Source organism: Vicia villosa, linkage group LG5, assembly GCF_029867415.1.
Source record: "Vicia villosa cultivar HV-30 ecotype Madison, WI linkage group LG5, Vvil1.0, whole genome shotgun sequence".
NCBI lineage: Eukaryota > Viridiplantae > Streptophyta > Magnoliopsida > Fabales > Fabaceae > Vicia > Vicia villosa.
Window position 1 is genome coordinate 153,052,523 of NC_081184.1, and position 24,845 is coordinate 153,077,367.

Genomic DNA, 24,845 nt, shown 5'->3' on the forward strand with positions numbered 1-24,845 from the left:
AAGTCATTGAAATAATGTGCCACAACTTTATTGACCACTTTCATAGCAATATTGGATACTAACCTCCTCTAAATAGAACCCATGGCAATTGGTCATATCCCGCCATCAAGCTTTAATAACGACGTCAAGGGTGCAAAGGCAACAAATTCTGCCAAACTCATGCCACAACAGAACCTTCTCCACCCAGTTCGTCTAATATATGATGAGCACATAAACCATCTCTACCACATGACGTCCCTTCGAGAAAGGATTTAATGCACTTGAAGTTAGTATCAACATCAACCACTAGGGGAGCTTCGGAGAACAAGGTGAGTGGCATGAGGGGAAGTGGTATGTACGGGTGCTTAGCCTCCAAAGTCTTTGTTGTATGTCCATATTGGGGGCCACTCTGGATGACCTCATCACCTTCACATCCATTGTGAAATGGCTATCTGCAACCTTGCAGAGGCATTGCTTGACATTAGAGCTCATATTTTCATCTTCCTTTTCAATACGAGCTCCCCAACGACCCACGTTATCTTACTCAGAGCTACCTGTTACACTATTAACTAACTTGACAAAACCATTTGTATCTCTCCAAGTAGCCAAATACTCCAAAATATGGCATTGTTGCAAGAACTTCTGATTTCCAAACTTGTGATCCCACTTATTTTGAGGCTTAACCACTTGTAAAGTATAAAGAGGAAGAGGTAACAATCAAACCCAATCACTTATAAATTCTGGATCAACAACCACCTTATAAAAATCATCTTTCAATGCTTGAGAGAAAACAAAACGACAACTAAGAGGTATACTTTTCACAATGAAGATAGGTACTACAAGGACTCTCTCTAACAACTCTGTATCCAATACAACCTCCTTAGTAATTTAGAGGTTATCTGAGTCTGTTGTTGTGGATGGTTTAACAATACCCCTACAACGAGACTTTCGACCTTCCCTGTTCCTTGAGTGACACGAATCAGACCATTAGGATGATGACACGTCGACTCATGGCATGAAAGCTCATACACCTTCTACATAAACATTGCTCAACCACCCTCAAAGACTCTTTCACTGCCGTAAATAAATCTCGATCATTCTCAATCGTATTACGTGTGACATTTTTCTGTTTGTCACTATATATGTGTAACATCTTTAGAGAAGACACCATACAAAAAATACCCTTACTCCCATCCTTACCATCAGGACAGCAATGGAACCCTCGAAATGGACAATATAAATCCCCTATTTGAGTAGAAACCATTGCAAAATTTTGCTTCTCCCCTACTCAATACAAAAGATGTCTAATTGAGAAATTTTAACAAACACGTAAGCAGCAGCGAAAGAAAATTTTCCCATGGCTGTGTTGTTGTCTTGCTCTACTACATCATTGAACCCTGAAGTCTAACATTTAGAAGGTTGCTCTTAAAAACCAATAAAATGTTTGTTTCAAACAAAATGAAAATGAGGTTTGGTGTGAAAGGGAGATGGTGAGGTTTGTTTAAAACACTCAATTTAAAAATGGATGGTACATTGACTCTATTAGAGGTTAGAGTATAATTTTGAAGAGTTGATTGTAATCTTTTGTTTATGTGGTTACGAGTCTAGTATTCATGTTGCAGTTTTTGTGCTTATTGTAAGCTTTACATCATTTGAAAGAGGAAACACAAAACATGATGAAAAAGATTGAACTTCTTGAGACTTCAAAACGGCTAAACATCTTGAATTTTTTTGGCCGATTTAAACCCCTTGATCTTCTTGATGAACAACTAAGAATAGAGCAATGTATAAATAAGATAGAAAATTCATTTTGTAGTTTAGCCGAGTTTGATCTCACTCTTGAGTAATAAAATATGTTAGATCATAATATTTTTCTTATATTCTCCTTGTCCAATCTTATATAATGGATGTTGAATCTATATTAAATATGTAAAATTCAATAGAGCGAAATACTATACAATAGTTTTCTCCTTTCTCCATTTGCATCACTTAGTAATTTTCAATAGGACAATTCTAAGGTGAAGTCATCAAAAAAAAACTTTTTTGGTGAATTCCTAAATTTGACTAATCAAAAAGCAGTATTGTCTTAGAATTTCCTGATTTTGACTTAGTCAATACCAGGTAGGATTATATAGTGCACATCATTACTGTGTACCTCCGTGTACCTGATAGATCAAAATTTTCAATCTTTATCTTTAATCTTCAACTTCTACCTCTAAATCCAGATTTTTCATTTTCATCTTGTATATCCATAAATATTTATTTTCCTTTTCATTTTTATTGCGATTCAAAAAATATGTTAAGAACTCTCATGAACTCAAGAACACAAAAAAAAAACAAAATCATGATTCTTAACTGTTTCGAGCAAATGAATACACCAGCGAAATTTCACCACGAACTTGATTATATAGTTAGTTTTTCATAAAACCTCATAATCAAGCCGAATCAAGTGTGTTTGTGTTCGACTTTCACACAACTTTTTTGCTTCGATTTTCACGGCTTGTTTTACAATTCTGAATACATATTTGAAATCGTGGTGAAATTTCGATTCCAACGGTATATAATTTATGAATTAATTCGTTGATTTGATGATTTTCGATTTTTTGTGCAAGAACTCTCATGAACTCAAGAACACAAAAATGGCAAAATCATGATTCTTAACTAGTTCTAGCAAATGAGTACACCATTAAAAGTAGAATTTCACCATGAACTCGATTCTATAATTAGTTTTTCATAAAACTTCATAACCAAGTCGGATCGAGCGTGTTTGCGTTTGAGTTTCACGCAACTTTTTTTCTTCGATTTGTCAAATTCACAGTTTGTTTTGAAATTTTGAACACATATTTGAAATCGTGATGAAATTTCAGTTTCAACGGTATATATTTTGTGAATTAATTAATTGATTTTGTGATTTTCAATTTTTTTCATGAGATATAATTGAAGATGATGAACACAAGATGGTGATTCCGAATTTTAAACCGGGTGGAAATGACTCAACTAAATGTTGAAGATGATGATTAAATTTTTTTATAAATAAATTAAAAAAATAAACTCCCTGTTACCTTAATCCAAAGAATAAAAGTTACACATGTCTCTTATAAAACTTGATTCATTCCTAAATAACTTTTTTAAATATTGAATCTCACAGCTAAAATTGGAATAGAACTTTATAATTTTATAGATCCTTTGCCCTATACCACAAAAAGTATAAATACATGTGATCATGTAACTACTATTTTTATTATCAAGCTTTTACTTTCCTTATCGTGACTTTAATTTTACAAGCAATCTACGAAATCATAAAATCTTGATCCTGATCAGCCAGACACCCAATAGAAAGTTGCCAAACCTTTATCTCACCATCTAACGAACCACTAAAAACAGAAACGACACCGTTCGTTGAACTTTCATCATCCCCATCCGGAATTGCCGCCAACGACTTCACAGGTTTCTGGTGCCCATCAAGCACACCAACACAGCAAAACGACCCATCATAAGCTCGTTTCCAAATCCTAACCGTCCGATCAGCGGACCCACTTAGTAACAAATCAGAGACGTTGATCAAACACAGTATCGCGTTCTGATGCCCTCTCAGAGCCCCAATCACAACCATATGATTCGCACTATCCTCTCTCTCCCACACCAATATCGAACGGTCGCATGCACCCGAAAACAACACCGAACCGTCGTCGTTTAGCGCCAAAGCATTAACCGCTGATTTATGCTTCTCTAGGGTAGCAACAAGAACGTGTCTTTTTTCTCCAACTGGTTTCGCCCAAACGCGTATTCGTCTATCGGATGATCCAGTGTAGACGGTTCCATCGTTAGAAACTGCAACCGCGTTGACCGCATCTTCGTGAGCTTTGACTGATTCAACGCAACGAAGATCGGAGACTCTCCATATCTTAAGCGTTTTATCCCACGAAACGGAGTAGATAACGCCGTTAGAGACGGCGAGGTCTGTGACGGTGTCAGCGTGTTCTATCCAGAGACGTTTATTATGGCGACGGACAGTGACGTAGTTTTTCGGGAGGAGGAAGCGGCGGAGACGGTCGTTGACGGTGGGGAGAGTGGTTAACTTGCGGTGTTGATTGTTTTTCCAGACGCGGATTTTGCAGTCTTGGTGAGTGGTGAAAACCATGTCTTTAGAGAAAGTGATGGTTTTAGTGGAGCCGGAAGTTGCTTCGGAGTTAAACGTCTGGAGATTGGTACACGTGTGACGATCGTAGACGTCGATTTGGTTTTCTGTTGCGGCGTAGAGGAGGTTGTTTTGGAGAGCGAGGGAGGTGATAGGGCGAGAAGGGTGGGGTGTGAGGGAGGTGAGACAGTGATAAGAGATGGAGAAGTTGCTGAGATTGTTAGAAGAGAGTTTCTGCAGAGAAGGGACGGAGGGGAGTGTTTGTATGGAGTAGTTGCTATGAAGAGTACTGGAAGTGCTGTCATCGGAGGTTAATAACGAAGAAGATGAAGTACTTGAGTCAAATGCATGTTGATGTTTTCTTGACGGGAGGAGTTCGACGGTGGAGTTGTGGGTGGCGGTGGCGCAGTTGGCGGAGGTGCAAGTTTCTAGCCATGAAAGTAACCGCATGTTGAATTGAATGAGAGTAGAATATGGATATGGTGCGAGGAAGAAAATATAGATAGTTTTTAGAAAGTGAAATGAGATGATGAATAAAGTTTAGATTAATTGAGTGGGGTTATGAGAGAAGCCAGATAAGGGGACAAGAAGTGAGCGATGGGTCCGAGGTTAATTATTTTCTTAATGCGACGGGCGAGGGTATCTTTCTCTCTTTGTATTGTTATTTGGTTGAGACAGAGATGGAGTGAGCATTTATTAAACTTGCCGGATGATTATTCAAAAGCCTACTTGACAGATGGGAAAAGCTCAGTTTTGGCTTGTTTGTAATTTGCTGGTGATGTATCCTCCACTACATTTGTCTCGTTTATAATGAGTAGGATACTACACCATATAAAGACTTTTGGTGTAAATATCATAATTTTAACTAGTACCGTAAAGTATCTAAACAAGTAGTAGTAATTTGTAAGAGTGATTTGGCTATTCTAAGTCAAAAACTTAGAGCAGGTTAAAAGTTAAAAACTAGTGTGTTAATTCAACATGTATGAGATACGAGTGGAGTTAGGCTACGCACCAAATAAATATTGGTAAAAGAAAAAAAGCACCTAAAGCTAATTACATAATTTGCCAATTAAAAAAAAATCATTTTATTGTTTTTATTTTTCTTTTTTTTTATGTGAAAGGTTGATGATTTGTTGGAAACTCAAAAATTAATAGAGAAGTGCCGTGTGAGTAGAATACGCATTTGCTGGATTCACTTAGATATTTGCACTTACTAGTTTTTGTTTATTATTTATTTTGGGGTGAAATCGTAGGCAGTATCCAAGTTGCCATTTTTTGTTCATATATTTTGCACACTTGCATTTTTCCAAAATAAATTAACGGTTTTTGCGGTTAACTGGTTGTTCTCGGTTTCATCAGTCAGGCTAGCTGTATTCAATCATCGAAGATATCGCAAGTATTGTGTGGGACTTTAGAAGCCAATAGGAGGTTGCCTTTTGAGAAATAATCTTGCAAGTTGCAACTGCATTGGCTACAACTTAAAAAAAAAAATACATTTATTCGGTCCCACGGTATTTTCTTATCATGAAAAATAACTAGTAATTTTATTCTTTGCCAAATTCTAAAAACCTATTGCATGCCATAGTTTTTTTAAAGGATTTTTGTTGATTAAATAGTTGAAGTACATAGAAATTAGTGGTGGAGTAATTAATATTAAATACTAATTAATATTAATATATTAATATTTGTTGAAAAGAGAGAAAAAAATAATGTGCTTAAAAATTGTTTAGGCGGGATTTAACTTAAAATTTGACACTTAAATGTGTATTCTATTTTAGTAGTAATTTGGCGCTTAAATGTGCTTAAAAATTGTTTAGGCGGGATTTTACTAACAAAATATTTCTTAGTATACTACTACTAGTCGTAATAAGTTTTTGGTAAGTTTTGGTTTTAATTCAAGAGTTTATGTCGGAGAATAGATTCTCTAATTGTTGAAATTTGTACTTAAACTCAAGTTCCATTGATGGAATCTAGTTAAGTCCAATCAATTGGCTAGATATTACTTTGATGACCATAACTTTGTTCTTTCCTTACCTACTTTCTTCATTTTAAATAGGTTGTAGTTTTGTCATTTTAGGAATTTAAATGGACCATTACAATCACGCTATATTGGGTTGGCTCATCACACTCCACAATGACGAGAAAGAATAGAGAGAGTGCGTGAGAGAAACATACTAAGAAATATGGATATATCTACGCGAGTCACAAAAAGAAGAGAGAAACTAGTCGAGTAGATGACAAGAACGACAAATACAAGGATATTATGACATGTTACCAGAGGACAATGCTCTAGTAGAGATCAAAAGGAATTTTTGTGTGAAATGGATAATTATTAGGCCTTTGCGTTCCTTAGAAAAAAATAAGAAAGGGATTTGACGGTGGAAGACGTAAGCTGTTTCATCTCCAATAACAAGAAAGAGAATAACAACGTGACTCAAGGAGAGAATATGGAAAAGGAAAATTCGGCGAGCCCTGCAAATAAGGAAAACAATAGGGCAACCAATAAGGGAAAGTGGGAATATCTAATTTGACTCAGTTTCCTACATTTGAGCCTTAAATGCAATTGTTGGTCGAGATGGAATTAGTTAGAAATATAAGCCAACTGGACTTTTATGACTCGAATAAGGAAGTCCAACAGAAGGAGGTAGGTGGTAAAAAGGATCGTCTATTGGTGGAAAAAGGAAATGAAAATTCTATAAGTGGGGAAGGAGGTGGGATGAGTCAACAGGTAATAACAGAGCCTTGCACGTTTTAAATTCAAGATCAACCGAGTATCGAGTTTGCATTAATTACAAGATTAAAAAACGAAGTTTGGCAGGTAGTGATCGTAGAAGGTGATGTGGCAGTAGAAGATGCAACGGAGAATGTTAGGTTTCATAATACAACTTATAGGAAGATTCTTGAAGGGGAAGAATATACAGAGGCTCGAGAAGAAGTAGGAAAAGGAAATCAAGTAAGTGAAAATAATATCAAGACAGATTCAACACTAGACCCATGTTTCAAAGAAGGGAGAGAAAGAAGAAATAAGATCTTAAGTGAGAAGAAATAAGAAATTTCCGAGGGTCGAATCTCTAGGGAGACAATGGAAGGAAAAAAAGGTAAAATCATCTTGCTCTCATCCTAACCTTAGTGGGAGTGAGCTAAAGTCATGGGCTTCACATGGAAAGATAAAGGATATATCACAAGGAGTGTGAGAGTTTGGTAAGTAAATCGAGGTTCGCAGTTCTGGGGATAAAAAAGAAGCGGTGGGAAAATTATCTATCAACGAAGCTATAGACAAAAAGGCTTCGAAAAATATAAGAGAGGAGGGTAGAATTAGAGGGTGAAGTTGTGCGTAAGGAGTGAAGTTGAATTGGAGTATTAGTGAAGATATGAATATAGTGAGTTAGAACATTAGAGGTTTAGGTGGGGCGGTTAAAAGGAAAGAGGTGTCTCTGGTAAGATAATAATTATGGATGAGGTGGAAGGGTCGATGTGTGAAACAATGCGGGGAGATAATAATTATGGGGTTAGCTTCAGGATAGTAGAAGGGAGATCATGGGGTTGTTAAAATTGTGGAATACTAGAACATTCAAGAAAAAAGTCAAAATTAGGGGTGAGCACTTCATATGAGTGGAAGGATATTGGGGGCCAGAGGGGATACAAGTAACCATTGTGAATGTAAATGCCCCATAAGATTCTAGTGGAAAAAAGAGGTTTTGGAATGATTTAAACGAGTTACTAAAATCAAATCTGGAGGAAAGGTGGTGCATGATAGGAGACTTCGATGCGATAAGATCTGAATCGGAAAGGAAAATAGTAGGAATTTTTCTCATAAGAGAAGATATGACATGATTTCAGGAATTTATTTCAAAGGCTGGTCTAGTGGATTTACCGTTAAGAGGGAGGCGTTTTACTTGTTCTAACTTGGATGGGTCATCTATAAGTGGAACTGACAAATTCCTCCTTTATGAGGGATGGATGCGTCAATGGCCGAATTTTTTTCAGTGGTGCTTGAAAAAAAGACTCTCTAATCATTGCCCCCTGATGATTTGTGATAAAGAGGTGAATTGGGGCCGAAGCCTTTTTCGTATGTTTGAGTGCTGAAAGAGTTAGAAGGGTATCATAAATTTGTGGAAGAAACCTAGAAATCGTTGGATGTGAAAGGATGAGGCATATATTTTTGAAAAATAGATTTAACTTGATCAAGAGCAATCTTAAATAGTGAATCAACATTCATATGGAAAATATAGATGACAAAATTGAAGGAGTAAAAATGACAGTGAACCAAATGGAACGCAAATGAGAAGTAGTATTGTTGTCTCCTAATAAGGTTAGTACAAAGAATACTATGGAAAAACTCATGACTGAGATGGTTACGAAAGGGTGACGCTAATTCAAAATTCTTTCACCAGTGTGTGGCGATTAGAAGAAAAAATAATGAGATCCTGTGTATAGAGACACAAAGCTCGAAACTAGTAAGAGTTCAAGAGATAAAACAGGAAAAAAATTAATATTTTTTTGAGGTGTTTAGAGACTGTAATGTGAATAAACCAACTCTTAGAGAATTTGAATTGAAGAAGATTGGTACAAAGGATAATGATAGCCTTATAGCTAAATTCTCAAAGGAAGATATTAGAGGAGTGGTGTGAGATTGTGATAATTTAAAGATCCCCGACCTTGATGGGGTAGATCTAGGGTTCATTAAGGTATTTCATGTAGATGTGATTTTTATGTGAATAATGAACTAATGGTCCCTAATTTTCAACTCTAAAATTAAAGTATTTATAGAGAGCATTTGGGGTTGGATTATTAGACCCAGGAGTGTTTATTCTTCCACTCCATTTAGAAGCATGGCATAAGGGAGAACCATTTTCTCCTATAATCATGGTGGGCTTGGTTTTCCTTCTTAACTGACCCATATATCACGTTGATGTAGATGGCCACGTCACCACCCACGTTCCTTGGATTGGTGGACCGTGCAAATTACGCTGGATAACCCAAACCCAATTCAGGCGTCTTACAATAAGTCATGGACGACCTAAGCGTGATGCTGATGCTCGCCCAATATTCCTTCGTGCGGGGCCACTATAGTACTCAAGCATCCCTAATGAATTTAACATTGCTTCCTATGAGTCTTTTTCTTTTAGGCATGATAAACTTATTATAGTGCATGAATTGAATTAGTAAACTTTCAAATAGTTTACATATCTAATTAAATAATTTTTATATATTTTAGAGTTATTTTTGTATTTATATAGTTTGAAGATTAAGTTGGAGGGAGTGTTAATTTAAGACTAAATTAATGTTATTCACAAGTAAAAATGGCGGTGCAAATAGCTATGCCCAAAACAGTTTATTTAATCCATATAAAAATAATGGGCCGAGTTAGGTTCATTTAAAGAGAAATTCTTATTCCACCCCATATTTCCAACTATATCCTTGGTAATTCCGATTTTGCCCATATAAAACAGGAAATATATTTCTGTTCTTGCATAAAAAACTAGATTAGGTAGAGCTTGCCCTCAGAAACGAGGGAAGCCTAGGGAGAGGATGATTTGTGACTGACTTTGGGGATTCGGGTATCACCATAGTGACTGGTATTGACCCAAGATGGTGTCTGGCTTATCCATCTTGCGGGAGCCCCTTTGGCGGTCTTTATGAAGTGATATATGGAGTTTCTTCTGAGTATGTTGCAGAGAGAAGTCATGAGGAATGAAAGACTTGGATCCTTTGTCTGAGATCTTGAGGCCTATTTATAGTGTAGGCCTTTAGCGCATACAAAATAGTCGTGATTAATGCCCATGTAACCGTCCATTAATCACTTGTAACGTCCGTAACCGTATCCTAATGACCTTGTAACGCTTGTAACCACCTCATGAATGGTTTGTAACCACCACCTAAGGAGTTATGCGTCTATGTCTGGTCGGTTAACGCTACCCGGTCCGGGGACTTATGGGATGTATAATTGGCTTCCGATTAAGTACATGTCCTCTGCTTATATGCAGTTCTCGGCTGAACTACATGCTTATGATGCCTTTGGTACCCGGTTATGTAGCTCAGTGGGCTTGACTTGTAACCACACCCGACTTGCATACCCGGCCACCCCTAAGGTCTATAGTCGGATAGGTCCCTTTGTGCATGTAGGGTTTATGGTAGGGTAGATCCCTCTGCCTGTGTGGGGTCTAGCCTGTTGGTAGGTCATGGCCTTATAAGAATCCCGATCCCGGAACAATTTCCGAAGCACACCTTTTTTTAAGTTGCATTTACGTAAAACCGGAAATACACTTCCGATATAAAACCGAAAAATGTATTTCTGGTTTCTATGCATACAACATGGCTTGGATATGCTTTTGTATATCATCACTAAGTACCATCTCCCATCATCAATATCATAGCATCAAAGACAACAAGGGGGGCACAACAACACCTTTTTCCACTTCAAGCTTCATGCAACACTTCCATCAGCATCATCACGTCACTTGGTTCAAATCAAAACAACGACGAGTCGCTCGACAAACCGCTCCGATTCACGTTTAACAATGCAACATCGAATGTTCAAAACCCGCATCACAAACATCACAACGCAACAACTAACCTTTTAATAATGTTTTGGTGCGATCCTAAAAAAGAGTAAAATATTTTGGTAAAATGGTTTTCTGCTGAGATTTTAACGAGAAAGGACGTGAAACCAAACTCATGCTAGTGTTTTTACATTACTAATGACTTGTTAGTAAAACAAAAACACCAAATTGTTTTAAGAAAGAAAGTAAGAAAAAGTGTGATAAAAATTGAAGGTGAAAAAGGAAAGAGCATACAACCCAAACTTAGATATGATTATAAATCGGAAATACATTTTTGATTTTTTTATCGGAAGTGCATTTCCGGAATAAATTTTAACGTAAAATGGGGTGAATCTCAAAAATGAATGAATTATGTGTGAGGGTGCGAACCAAAACTATATTTCCGATTTCCAGGAGTATTTTTGAAATTTCACGCGGTGCACTGGAAAAATATAGGGTGAATAAGGAGTTCTCCTTTTAAATGGGCCTTACTGAAAGTTCAAGCCCAAGGAAACTGTTTCACAATTCGTCTTCCCTTCCAATCTTAACAAAGCAGTGGAAAAGAAAAGGAAATTGTTTCTTCTGAAACTGAATCGAAGCAACGAAGAAAGCAGAAAAGGATCCAAGATGGTGAAAGTAGCAACGTACTTCGGCATGTCCTTGGCAGCTTTCGTTTTCTGGCAATCCATGGACAAGGTCCATGTCTGGATCGCTCTTCATCAAGACGAAAAGGTTCTTTCCCCTTTTCTTCTCGCTCTTCATCTTTTAAATCAAAATTCAATTCCTGTTATTCACCTTCTCTCAATTTCATTATTCAATTTCACTATTTTGTTGTTCTAATTTTACCTTCCCTCGGAAAAGGGGAAAAAGTGAAAACCCTAGATTTCATTTGATGTATTCGTATTCATTATGAACATTTGAGCAATATTTAATGTTATTTATTATTTATCTGTCGTAATGTGATGCAGCAAGAGAGGTTGGAGAAGGAAGCGGAGATCAGAAGGGTCAGAGAAGAGTTACTGCGACAGCAAGCCAATCAGAGGGATTCTTATTGAAATGAATCATGTTGTAATTTTTCTATCCTTTGCTTTGTAATTTCTCTTGCTATCAATGCAGTGTTATATGCTCGAATAAAATCGTGTACTGGAAGAGCATTTTAAATTTAATTGAGTGGATATTTCTCCTGCTTTTTCTACATATTATTTTGTTCCATAAAGGGTACTTGCCGGTAATTGTAAGATAAGAACAATACTAGCTTTGTTTGTGTATTAGTGCTTCTCACCGGTTATGAACTAAATTTTAACGGTTTATATGGCCTGATTTTGTCGATCCAGAACCTTTATTTTTCTTTGAAAGCATGAGATTTGGAATCCAACTTAGTAGGTAAGTGGCTAGAATGTAAGTCTCTGCATTTGTGGGCTATTGATCTGGCTATGATGCCTATTACTTGTTGCTGCTTTTTTGAAAATAAGCTTTGCCTACACTTCTCAGTGTTTGTACTGTATTTAAATAGTACATCATCTTGACTATAAGACTGATAGGCCTCCTTAGAAAGAAGTTGTCGTGACTCCTGCAAGGAGAATTAGTTTCAAAGCACATATGTATTGACTGTGGCAGCCTATTCAGAATTACTAGGAGCTGACACCGAGTGTAGCATTTTCTATTCTGTCAAGCAGTGGTGTCCATGGCGGATGGCGGAGAGCCAAAATACTGCCATACCGGGCACTTTAACGCACTGTTATAGCGGATTATGGCGGAAAAATCCGCAATACGGGCTGATATTTATTTTTGCGGTGTACCCAATAATCAACATGTATATCTGCCATAGGGCAGCCATGGCGGATATCTGATAATACTGCTGTCAAGTAGTTTATTTTAGGTCACTTATGTTTTATCTTTCTGTCAGTTATGTTTAAATAATTAATTAATTATCTGTGTTAGTTATGTAGGCTGTAATGTTCAATAAATAGTAATAGAGCAAGACATAGTGGGTTGTCTCGGGAGTTATTGAGTTGTTAGTGGGAGAGACCGAACTCTACATTTGGGAAGGGGAGAGAACCAAACTCTTGAATCTTGGTGTGTTTGTGTTCTTGTTATGTCCTTGTAATCTTCCTATCATTATTGTAATGTCTGTGTGGGTAATATTATGGTTGTGAATCATTGGCTAGAATTACTACTAAAAAAGTGTTTGTATTGTGCAAATTACCAGCTCAGTATCAGTTTCTGTCACAACCCTTTACTATGGTTATATTGATGAATCACAATGTAACAATACTAACAGTAGCTGCAATATGTAGGTGACTGCATAATGATTTGCATGCTGGATTCATTCTAAAGGTATTGAGAGATATTATTGGAATCATAGGCAAGTGCTTATAGAAGTAGAAAATCTCCTATTGGGCTTTAGCTGTTCAAAATACTAGAAATTCTAAAGAGAGTACTCAATGGCAGCATAGAGCGGACATCATACTTTAGAAAAGTGTCCTGACGACCTGACTGCTGTAGGAAACTCAGCGTTGTATTTTTATGTTGTGTGGGTAGTGATAGAAATCACAGCCAAGTCAGGGAGGATAGCTCTGCTGTGCCAGTAAGTGGCAAAAGTCTGATTCTCCCCCCCTCTTTTTTCTCAGTATGTCATTTTTTGAACTCCTTTGAGGATTAGGAACCATTTAGGTCTTTATCTCAGACAAAACACCCGTTGCCCATTTCCTTCAATCTCAAGCCCACAGGGTGTTTGCTGCTCTTATTGCCAGCCACTTATTTTATGGTGAAAATTGGCCCTTTTCTTGTTGAGCAGAGCACTTCGTTTTGCAGTGAATGTTCTGACCTTCCTATGTTGCCTCTGTTTGCAGTCATTTTGTAGTACTAGTAACTTCTATCCTTCCATTTCCCTGTTCACACACGATGTGGCCTGTGGTATGATGCATTTTTCAATTGTCAGTCAATGTTTTCTATCTTCCTACTTTTTGTCATCAACTTTTAGATATGATATTGTTTATATTTTAAACAACTTTTGGGGATCGGCAAACACAAAAAGTTGTCATTAGCAGCTAAGTATACCCCCCTTTTGGCAGTTTAATTAAACTGGATATACTCCGCACTGACACTAGGATTCGAACTTCATGCGGGTGGGATTTGTTGTCTTGAGCAGCAAATTGGACGGTCAGATTTACTACTTATATTGTTAATGTTATTACTGGGTTGTTTATCGATTATGTATGCAGTAAGCTTTATATCTTATTAGTGGAATCAAATATGGAAAAAGAATATAAGGTGTATGGTTCAACTTTTTGGCACAGATGTGCCACAAAATCCACGGAATATTTCAGTGGTGATATGGCTTCTGACCTAACATTATTTACCAGTTCGCTGCAGGACGTGATTAATGGCTGATAATTATAGGATTTATTTAGACTGATTTGTTTGAGTTTATAATACATGTGAAACTGTTTACATTCATACACGTAAAACTGTTTGGTAAAGTTTATATGAATTTATCTAATGACATTTAAGTTCAAGTCTGTTTTGACCCAAAAAAAGTCCAAGTCTGCTATGTTATTATTTGTAGCTATACAGTTTGCTACAGATCCTATGACAAATAAAAGGCAAACCTTGATTGCCACTTCATTAGAAAATAATTCAATTCCGGGAATATTAATCTAGATTCCTTAGCTTCCAATTAAACAGGATGATGTCCTAGCTAAAGTGTTTCCTTTGACAAAATCTTTGATGTCAATTTCAAGCCAGGACTACTTGATTTTTTTATTACCTATCTTTTTTAGAGTACTCGACTTTAATCTCCCGACTTGAGATGGGAATTGTATTAAAACTTAATTGACAATGATAATTACAAAGTTAGTTGCTAATGTGTCAAGTACAAATCAATGTATTTTAACTTAATATAAGGCGCAAAACTTGCAAATCAATGTTTTTAACTTCATAATTTGTATATACAAGGAACCGTTTTTCACGAGTATAATACTTCTTAACAAAAATAAAAGGAAGCATTTTTCATATAATAAAATAAATCGAAGTAATATTTCATTTTTATTTTAATTTTCGTAAATATTTTCTCTATAATAATTTTCTTCTCTCATTTTTATTATTGTATCTTAAAAAGTTAATTAAATAAATACTAATTATATTTTCATGTATTTATTTGGAGTCTCTTAACTTTACTTAAACTAGAGTCCCTCTGATGAGACTTAGTTGTCTCTCAGGCAACATTGAGTTGAGTCTTCTAGATAAGTCATAGTCGAGTCTTTCTAGCGAGAATTAGCCGAAGCGGTAAAGATCTTCATGTGGAAGTTCAACAGTTTAATTATTTTGTAGGGTGACAATGATCATTTTGTGGAAGTCCAAGAATTTAATTATCCTATAGACTAACAAAGATCTTCACGCGGAAGTCCAACAATTTAATTTCTATGTAAGGCGAAAACGATCTTATAGTGGAAGTCCAACATTTCAATTTCTCTATGAGGCAATAAGGATCTTCATCTGGAAGTCCATCAATTTAATTATTCCGTAAGGCAACACTGATCTTCTTGTAGAAGTCCAACAAATTAATTATCTAGTAAGAGGACAAGGATCTTCATGTGAAAGTCCATCATTTAAATTTGATAGCAAGCCAAACCATAATAGCCTGCTACAAATATCAAAATCGTCTTACAAGAGTTTTATAAATAGGCGACCCGCCTTCCTACCAATCAAATATAATAATATCTCAAATTGAATAAATTTCAAGTTCTAGGAATGGGCCAACTATCTAACTCTTCGAGTTTGTTGACTCTACAAGGCAACTTCTAATATATACAATACGATCCATCCCACTTAGGTTACAACTTTCCTTATTGGACGAACATGACGACTTGTCATAACATTAAATCACCTTTTTACATCTCTCCTCGAAACACATTGGAGTTATATGGAAAATTCTGATATATACAATGCAGTCCATCTCATTTAGGTTACAAATTTCCTTATTGGACTGGCACAATGACTCGTCATAACATTAAATCACCTTATTGCATCTCTCTTCGAACTACAATGTAGTTATATCTTCTGACTGCACTTTATTTAGCGGAAAATTCTTGAATATGGGCGACGTCTCTTGACGTTTCTTGTCTCATCAATTAGGTCATCAACATATCTTAACCATGCCTCGTTTTCCTCATTATTGAACTTAGAACGTCCCCATGATTGTTGGACTAAACCATAATAGCCAATCAATATTGCCTATACATGTTTTGTATCATGACCTTAATATATTATTTGTTAATATATATAATATTAGGCATTATATTTAAATTATTACTTGTATATGAGATAATAAAGTCATTCGAATAATTAGTCTGTTTAATGATACATTAAGAATAATGTTCTGTTTAATGACGTCTCAAGATTATATATTATTCTTAAAGTATATGTATGTAGTCAAGCTTTACTGTCACATATGACAACAATGATGCATAGAGACTATTGTGTGAGTAGATTGATGATAGTATCTCACAGATCATGGTTATTAGTTACTAAGTCTTTACATAGGTATAAATATTAGGAGTAATATTTATATTGGATTGGTCCACCATGATAATACTACATAATATGTTATGTAAGTGCCATAAGTTATTCTTATAGTGATAATGATGTATACCACTCTTCGACATGAAACCATTAAGGATCCAAGAAGTTGAGTCAAGTGCTTTATTGTCAATCAAACGTTGTCCGTAACAAGATGACCATAAAGATGGTTGATGAGTACTCCACAAATCTTGCTAAGGAAGAGACCTAAACAAGATTTTATCCTCCTACATATACATGAGTAATATCTATGAGTCCCTTGATCGGGTATGATTGTAAAATGTATGGTCATGTTCAAATAATTCAATTTAAGATGTCGAGTTTATTTGTTGTTATTTAGTATACTTAGAAATCAATAAATAAAATACTAAACTTTACTAGGGTGACACTTAATATAGATATAAAGACAAAAAGGTAATTGTACACATGATCATTATCATAAAAATGTTAAGTCAGACCACACAACATTCTTGTCACTTGGGTAGCAGAGATGTGTTGCTAAATAGAGCTGATTATTTATAGTATTAAATAGGTAATTTAATATTATTGCCAGTGTTACAAGAATCTACAGGGTCATACACATAGACTACTAATAATGGAATCAAAGATTAAATTAAACAAGATTTAATTTAATTATTTGTTAATAGTATTTAAATATATAATTTAATTAAATACGATTTAATTAAATAAATGAGATTAACAATTAATTAAATATAATATAATATAATTATTTTATTTTATTTTATTAAAAGAGTTTAATTAAATATAAATAAGATTGGGATTATCTTTGGAAAAATCCAAAATAAGAGAATTACGGTTTTATTAAATCATTACAAATCCTAGTTTTTAGTTTTGTCATTCTAAAAAAAAGGCTAGCGCTGCTTTCCACTTTGCACTCGCGTGGACTTCGTAGAGACGATGAAATTTTCCGCGCTGGTGATCAAAGCTACAACACGTTTCAAGAGGTATTTCGATAATCCTTCTTATATTTGGTTTGTGATTAATAATTTAATCAAGATCCGTTCACTGAGATAGTTTCTCTTAGAGATCAATTTTTTTTATTTAAAAAACACTCAAAAATCCCTTAAGTGGTATGTTGGTGCTCATTACTTGCCCCAAACTTGGTCCGTTACGGAACCTAAAATGTATAGTAAGGTGATGAAATAAGGCCTTAGTGTGGTGAAGCAAGTTGTTTTTTGGTTTTCACCACTGGACCACCGAATCTGGTTCGAGGGTTAGTTCTGACATTAATTGGTTCCTGCGGTCTATCGAGAATATCTCTTAGTATGATAATGATGTGGGATTTTTTACACTAATACCACAAAGTTGAAAAGAAATTTCCACCTTTTGAATAAAATTACCTAGATCTCGCATTCCATGCACGTGCTCGACTATCCATTGGTCGAGCGTGCAATAAATTGTTTTTGCCTTCATCCGCTCGTTCAATTATTAGTCGAGCGTAAGCTTCATTTATTTGAACTTCACATGTTCAATCATTAGATGGTGGAGCACATGTATAAAATGTGACATTTGATAATTTCATTTTAAAAGATGATAATTTAGTTTTTTTTTTTCAACTTTATGGCATTAGTGTAAAAAAATCCTAATGATGTGGATATGACTTACCGAAGCAAATCAATTTTCCTAAGTTAAATTTTCACCTCCACACCAATAATTGGATATCACTAAATTAAAAAAAAAAAAAAGTAACTTATTATCGGTTAAAAATCATTAAACAATGTATCCAAATTATCCCATACATGAAGTTAAAAGAAGCCTTAGAATGATATCCCTGTTTGGTGGATCTGAACAGTACTCTACTCAGGTGAAGCTATATAAATCAAACGGTCTAAGATCAATCAACCCCACCCTTTCACACTCGAAAAGACAAATTCACCTAAACTCACCGTCATCATTCCAAAAAAGAAAGGTTAGGTTGTCTTGTTGGGCTTTACGGACAGACAAACCCAAAACAAAAAATATATTCTAAAAAAGAAAACCATAATACTCCTAACAATAACAGTAAAGGAAAGAAAGAAGAAAGAAGAACAAGAGACAACAACATCGAAAAGAAAGAAAAAAAGGGTCCATTATTCATTGTTTGATTGGGAAGGAAGAAAGCATCTTAGGAATACAAAACAGAACAATTCTCAAATTAATGGGACCTATGTAACCTCCTCTAATCTTGTTAATTGTATTATAGTTCAAAACAAATGGGTACTGATAGAGCTTTCATCAACCACTTTTATCTTCCCACTCGCTTCTTTCACTTGGGATCAAAGTCTTCCTCACCAACATCAATATCTTCATCTTCTTCATTGTTGTTGTCTTCACGATCATGATTTTTTGCCTAATTCTTGCTACTGGATCTGAATTACACTCTTACAGATCCACTTTTAATTTTTACGACTTTTCAGCTTTTTCTCATGGACCCAGCTGCTTCTCGTCCTGCTGTAGTCATCGACAATGGCTCCGGGTACTTTTTCACACTCCATTTTTAATATCCCAATTGGGTTTTATCTCTTTTTTTATTAGTATCAAAATTGGGACACCACGTGTTTGTTGAAATGTCTGAATTAGGTTTTAATGCTTTTGTGATTGAAATTGTGTGTGATAATAATGGAACTGAATTGAGTTTAGGTTGAATGTGTAAAAAATGGTGTTTGTGTTGTGTTGCAGGTATACCAAGATGGGGTTTGCTGGTAATGTTGAACCTTGTTTTATTGTTCCAACAGTAGTTGCAATTAATGAGTCGTTTCTGAATCAATCGAGGAGTTCTTCTAAGGGAAATTGGATTGCGCAGCATAATGCTGGTGTTATGGCTGATCTTGATTTCTTTATTGGAGATGATGCACTTTCTAAGGCTCGGTCTAGCAGTACTTATAATCTCAGCTACCCAATTAAACATGGTCAGGTTGAGAATTGGGATGCCATGGAACGATACTGGCAGCAGTGTATATTCAATTATTTGAGGTGTGATCCTGAGGATCATTATTTTCTCTTGACAGAGAGTCCATTGACAGCGCCAGAGAGTCGCGAGTATACTGGAGAAATTATGTTTGAGACTTTTAATGTGCCTGGACTTTACATTGCTGTGAACTCCGTGCTTGCTCTGGCTGCTGGCTATACAACGTCTAAGGTATGTAGTTGGTACCTATGAAAATTATTGTGTTTGTGTATTATGTTGATAGAATTATGATGGGATATTATGACACTCTGATTTATGAAACCTTGCCTAGTGGAAATATGTTTTTCACTGTTATATTATGTTGATAGAATTGGAATGATAGAATGGAACTAAACTGTTAGTCTTAAAGGGGGTTTATTTATTTAAACTTGTGGAAAGTCTCCTGTACAACTTGCTAGCTATCTAAACACAAAATGTATAAGATGATTTATCTGCTCCCGTGGTTTGATGCTTTTGGATATCTTGCTTGAAACTGAATGTGAACCACTCTGTTGAGTAAGAACTTGTTGTAGTGGATTTATCATCTGTTGAATATAGAATGTAATGTTGGTTCAACATATTTTATAAAAAATATTGTTTCTTGAATTTTTTAGGCTGAACTAGAATTTTTTTAGTGTGAGATGACAGGAGTTGTAGTTGATATCGGAGATGGGGCTACACATGTTGTACCAGTTGCGGATGGTTATGTTATTGGAAGTAGCATCAAGTCAGTTCCTATTGCTGGAAAGGATGTTACTCTTTTTGTCCAGCAGCTAATGCGGGTAAGTAATCTTTGTATAAAATTAGAAGGTTATTGGGCCACCACTTGTCCTGAGTTAAAAAAATATGTTAATGTATACTTGATAATGTTGAAGGTTATCACAGTTTACCAGTTAGACTAGATAACGAAACCATGCCCGGGTAAATGCCAATCATGGATGAGTAGGATTTGATGTATTTATGATAATATTATTTATGTTACTTTTTTTTGGATAGATTATTTATGTTACTTTGTTAACAAATAAAAGTGATTTGATTCTTGATCCGCAAGTTGTTAATCCTGATTCATGCTCTGTCTCATGTTGGCATTGATTTATGCAGGAAAGAGGAGAGAATATACCTCCAGAAGACTCTTTTGAAGTGGCTCGGAAAGTGAAAGAAATGCATTGCTACACCTGCTCTGACATAGTGAAGGTTGTCTTGAGTTCAGCGCTTATATTGCTTTGGCACAATCATTTGAGTAGTTTGTGGTGTGATGCTAGCATTAGTTTTTTTTCCTTGGTTTTTGTTAATCCCAACATTTTTTTTGCTAATGTCTAAACTTCCTCACCACTTTAATTTGATTTTTTATTTATATGTTAAAAAAGGGATGTTAAGTTATCTGTTGGATTTGATAATTTTGCTTTATAATAATTATTCTATTTCTCTTAGGAATTTAATAAGCATGACAAAGAACCAGCCAAGTATATCAAGCAATGGAGAGGCGTAAAACCAAAGACTGGGGCTCCGTATTCCTGTGATATTGGCTATGAACGCTTTCTTGGACCTGAGGTTTGTTCTTAGGCTTTTTAGACTTTCTCTATCCTCTGGTTTGTTCTTAGGCTTTTTAGACTTTCTCTATCCTCTGTACTAGATCTATCAGATGGTTCTGAATTATAATACCCGAACCTACATTATGAACTGATGAATTAAATAAACATATGCCTGACTAGTTCTCATTTCCTGTCATGAAATTAATGAGGACTACAAAAGAAAATGCTAAAAACTTAAAGTGACATTATTCATTTGGCTTGCCCAGATATCTTCTGTTAATAAGGTCAAATTTTGTTGCTTTTCCTTTTTGAGTTATGAAAGATTTCTAAAATCTAATAGGGGATGGGGAAGTGCAGGTAATGCAGATCCTGTCTGGGATATGAACCTGGGATTACTGATTATGTAGTCTCCTAGTCCTAAGATACTTGATGATACCACTTTGCTATTGATCTTGGTACTCCTTAAGTTTATTCCTTCAACTCTAGAAGAAATCAGGAAAATGTAGTATTCCTTAGTGTAATTGTGTACCCTTGGTGTAATAATTGAAGTAATGTACAGGTTTGGGTCATTTTATCTATAGGATTGGTGATTTAAAGAGACTTATGTGTTTTCCCTACTACTTTTGTAGGTTTTCTTTAATCCTGAGATGTATAGCAGCGACTTTACCACTCCTTTGCCAGTCGTAATAGACAAGTGCATTCAGTCTGCACCAATTGACACAAGGAGATCACTGTATAAGGTTAAGCACGTCATCTCAATTTATTGGTAACATTTTATATAAAATAAGCCATGAAAATGCCTACTTTTGAGGCCCAAATATTTCAGTATGCTGTTTTAACATGATATCCTTCAAATTTTAAATTTAGTGAGTAATCAGCTTTACCTTAGTACTCCTTCCGTCCCACAATGAGTGACCCATTTGTAAAATAAAATTGTCTCAAAATGAATGACCCTTTTCAATTTACAATGCATTTTTTCCAATTCTATCTTCATACTACTTTCATCATTTTCAATACTTGATAAGGAGTGCTTTAGTAAAAGAATTATTCTCTCTCTTTCATTCATACACTTTTCTTAATCTGTGTGAAATGATCAACTAGACCACTCATTGTGGGACAGAGGGAGTATTAGAGAACTTCTAATGTTCAATCTTAAGTGAAGTACATCAGCTCCATGTGCTATATCAGTCCACAGACAAGCCCAGATATTTAATTTGGGATCTTATTAAATTCAAGGCCTCCACTCTATGTGTCCTTAATGATTGAACTCTTAACCTTAACCATTTGCCCATTTGTCTTTTTCATTTCAGAATATAGTGTTATCAGGGGGATCAACGATGTTCAAGGATTTTCATAGGAGATTACAACGTGATATAAAGAAAATTGTGGATGCTCGTGTCCTTGCAGCTGAAGCACGCCTAAATGGGGAGATAAAAGTGAGTTAATGGATATTTTTCACTTAAATTGACGATTGCATAGGAAATTCTTGTTTAATCTTATTTGCACAAGCTATATGGAGTAAAACCAGTCAACCATTGACACATCATTGTTTTATATTGAATAATTACATAAATATTCATTTCACATAATTTATAATAATGGTGTGTTCATTGTTGATTGGTTGGCTTACTTTACTTAACTCACGAGTCAAGGTCTACCCAAGTCCCTCTCCATATTCACACATGTTTGGAAGTAACTCTCACATTGGCAATGTTTACGAATAGTCCAGAAGCTATATATGTATTGGTTTGACCTGGCATTTACTGGCTCTTTTTTTTATTGTATGGATTCCACAGTCACATCCCGTGGAGGTCAATGTACTCAGCCATCCTATCCAAAGGTTTGCAGTTTGGTTTGGAGGATCTGTGCTAGCATCAACGCCAGAATTTTTTACGGTATGCTGTTTTCGTTTACTTTTTTATGGGTTATATAGCTTATTAGTTCCAGTGTTCCACTAGTTCTTGGATAATTTTAGTTTGGAAACATGATACTGAAATCTGTGTAGAATCGCGAATTGAGTCTCTAAAATTATAGGGTCGGACAATTCGATCCTAAAAAACTTACGAAGTTCTTTAATGATATCTGAAATTAAAAATATGATCAGAGTAATTTCTCTGATACAATTTTCCAGAAAATACATAAAGGACTAATTTGATCAATGATTTAAGAGAAATGCTAAGGACACTCTTTTCAACACTCTCAAACAATCACTCTTTTATTGGTTGAAATATGTGTGAGTCCTACCACTTTATGTGAGACCTATTTCCAAAGTGTGGGACCCACACAATGTTTCAACCTATAAGAAAGTGAGTGTTTTAGAGAGTGTTGCTAGCATTCCTCAGGATTTAAAGGCCTGATTTGGTATTTCACTAAAACATAAGATTACTAGGTTTTTTGGTCGTCCTCCTTGTAGACTGATATGTCTTTTTAATGATAAAATTGTTCTCTTAGGGAGAGAGAGTCCATAATTTCTTCTTGTTTAACTTCCTAAAATAGAGGTTCCCACGACCATTCCAGATGCAAAGCTAATCTGTGTAGAATTTCTGGCTCAATGTGCAGGCTTGTCATACAAAGGCAGAATATGAAGAATATGGAGCAAGCATTTGCCGCACAAATCCTGTTTTCAAGGGGATGTATTAGAGAAAGGATGAATTAGCTGATCACAGATGCTGTATGTTCTCTTGTTATATAAAAGAATTAATGTCTGGTTGTTTTGATTCTCAATTCTCCTCACCGTCTATCTTCCGATCTATATTTTGGATGGGAGAAGTGAGTGTAAAATATGTATATTCAGTGAAAAAAAATGCATTTCCAGTTTTAATTCCTAGGAAGCCAATTTCATGTCATCATATGGTTAATACGGTTGCCTGCAGGTCCAGATGATGTACTTATTGGTAGGTAGAATTTTATTTTTGACAAAATGTTGGCTGAGCTGAATGGCAATTTTTAGTGTTCAGCTTAGAGTTTGGTAATGTTGCATTTTTTCATTTGTTGTTGGGACTCATAACATTAAGTAACTTCTCTAGGCCGGAAATTAAATTCGTTGGAATTGAATTGTAATACTAATAAGCACTAGTGCAGATTTTCTGTTTATGTTAATTTACACATATTTTTTGCATTTTTCTAAGTATGTAAGGCACACTTCAGAACTATTAATGATCTGATATATATAGTTTTTTCTTCTTCATATGAGGCAGAGATACACTCTTGTAGTTTGAAACTATTCTCGTAACATATATTTTTTTTAATATATAACAATCCCTCCGCTGTTGTATTTATGCAAAAATAAAATAAAATGGACACCTCTTGAAAAAGTTGGTTAATTGCATTTAAATGATGAAAAAATAACATTGCTTCTCATTTTGTCACTGACTTAGTATATTTTGTTAAACAGTAACTTCTTTCATGACCCTTGAAACTTTGGCAATATATAAGTCACGCCTTTGGAAAATGAACTTGGAAACATGCCAATTTAGGAATATACTATTTCAAATTGGAAACATATATCATAACTTAATTCAAGGTTAAATTAGGAATAACAATATTAATTATAATATTAGCATTTGAATTGTGCTAATATTTATTTAAACCAAATAATTTTAAGTTTTTTTTCTTCTTACAAGAATTGAGAATTGAGGTGTTCATATGTATGGGATGAACGGTGATATTCGATCCAAACTCACTAATTACTGAATCTATTTATTTAGAGGTGTATCTGATCTAACTGTGTATATGAGTTGGGTAAATTTAATAAATTAGGTATAGCTATTCAAAATGACAAAAAATAAATAGGTTAGATTGGACAAACTCATTCAAAATGACAAAAAATAAATAATTGGATTGGGTTATTATGCGAACGAGAAGTTAACTTGCCATCTTCTGACTTATACTTAACACCCTCTATTTTGCATGCTTTTACCATATACCATTGTTTAAAGTTATCAAATTTAAAAAAGTATGAGTTTTTATTGGAAATTTTAAAACTATACCAAAATTTTTGAAAAAAATATCGAGTTTCGGAATTTACATGAGTTTTTTTTGGAAATTTCAAAACTACACCAGAAAATTTGAAATTTCCACGAGTTTTTATCGGATATTTTAAAATTATATTGGAAATTTTGAAATTT

General features: G+C 35.1%; 3 protein-coding genes across 4 annotated transcripts; 2 read left to right on the forward strand and 1 right to left on the reverse strand.

Moving 5' to 3' along the window:
- Nucleotides 1–3,133: 3,133 nt before the first annotated feature.
- On the reverse strand, nucleotides 3,134–4,943 carry LOC131603278 (protein JINGUBANG). The gene has a single exon (XM_058875581.1). It carries the CDS (start codon nucleotides 4,565–4,567, stop codon nucleotides 3,269–3,271), a length of 1,299 nt encoding a protein of 432 aa, XP_058731564.1. The 5' UTR covers nucleotides 4,568–4,943; the 3' UTR covers nucleotides 3,134–3,268.
- Nucleotides 4,944–11,177: 6,234 nt separating this feature from the next.
- Nucleotides 11,178–11,988, forward strand: LOC131603281 (uncharacterized). The gene is made up of 2 exons (XM_058875582.1): nucleotides 11,178–11,391; nucleotides 11,628–11,988. The coding sequence occupies exons 1-2, from the start codon at nucleotides 11,287–11,289 to the stop codon at nucleotides 11,712–11,714; spliced, it is 192 nt and encodes a 63-aa protein (XP_058731565.1). The 5' UTR covers nucleotides 11,178–11,286; the 3' UTR covers nucleotides 11,715–11,988.
- Nucleotides 11,989–18,213: 6,225 nt separating this feature from the next.
- On the forward strand, nucleotides 18,214–23,809 carry LOC131603282 (actin-related protein 3). 2 transcript variants are annotated; one of them, XM_058875584.1, is made up of 10 exons: nucleotides 18,214–18,715; nucleotides 18,919–19,378; nucleotides 19,822–19,968; nucleotides 20,288–20,380; nucleotides 20,618–20,737; nucleotides 21,348–21,458; nucleotides 22,029–22,154; nucleotides 22,515–22,613; nucleotides 23,278–23,389; nucleotides 23,592–23,809. In XM_058875584.1, the coding sequence occupies exons 1-9, from the start codon at nucleotides 18,666–18,668 to the stop codon at nucleotides 23,356–23,358; spliced, it is 1,287 nt and encodes a 428-aa protein (XP_058731567.1). In that variant the 5' UTR covers nucleotides 18,214–18,665; the 3' UTR covers nucleotides 23,359–23,389; nucleotides 23,592–23,809. The 2 variants fall into 2 exon arrangements, with proteins under 2 accessions (XP_058731567.1, XP_058731566.1); XM_058875583.1 differs by having other exon boundaries at nucleotides 18,215–18,715; nucleotides 23,278–23,809.
- The last annotated feature ends 1,036 nt before the right edge of the window (nucleotides 23,810–24,845 follow it).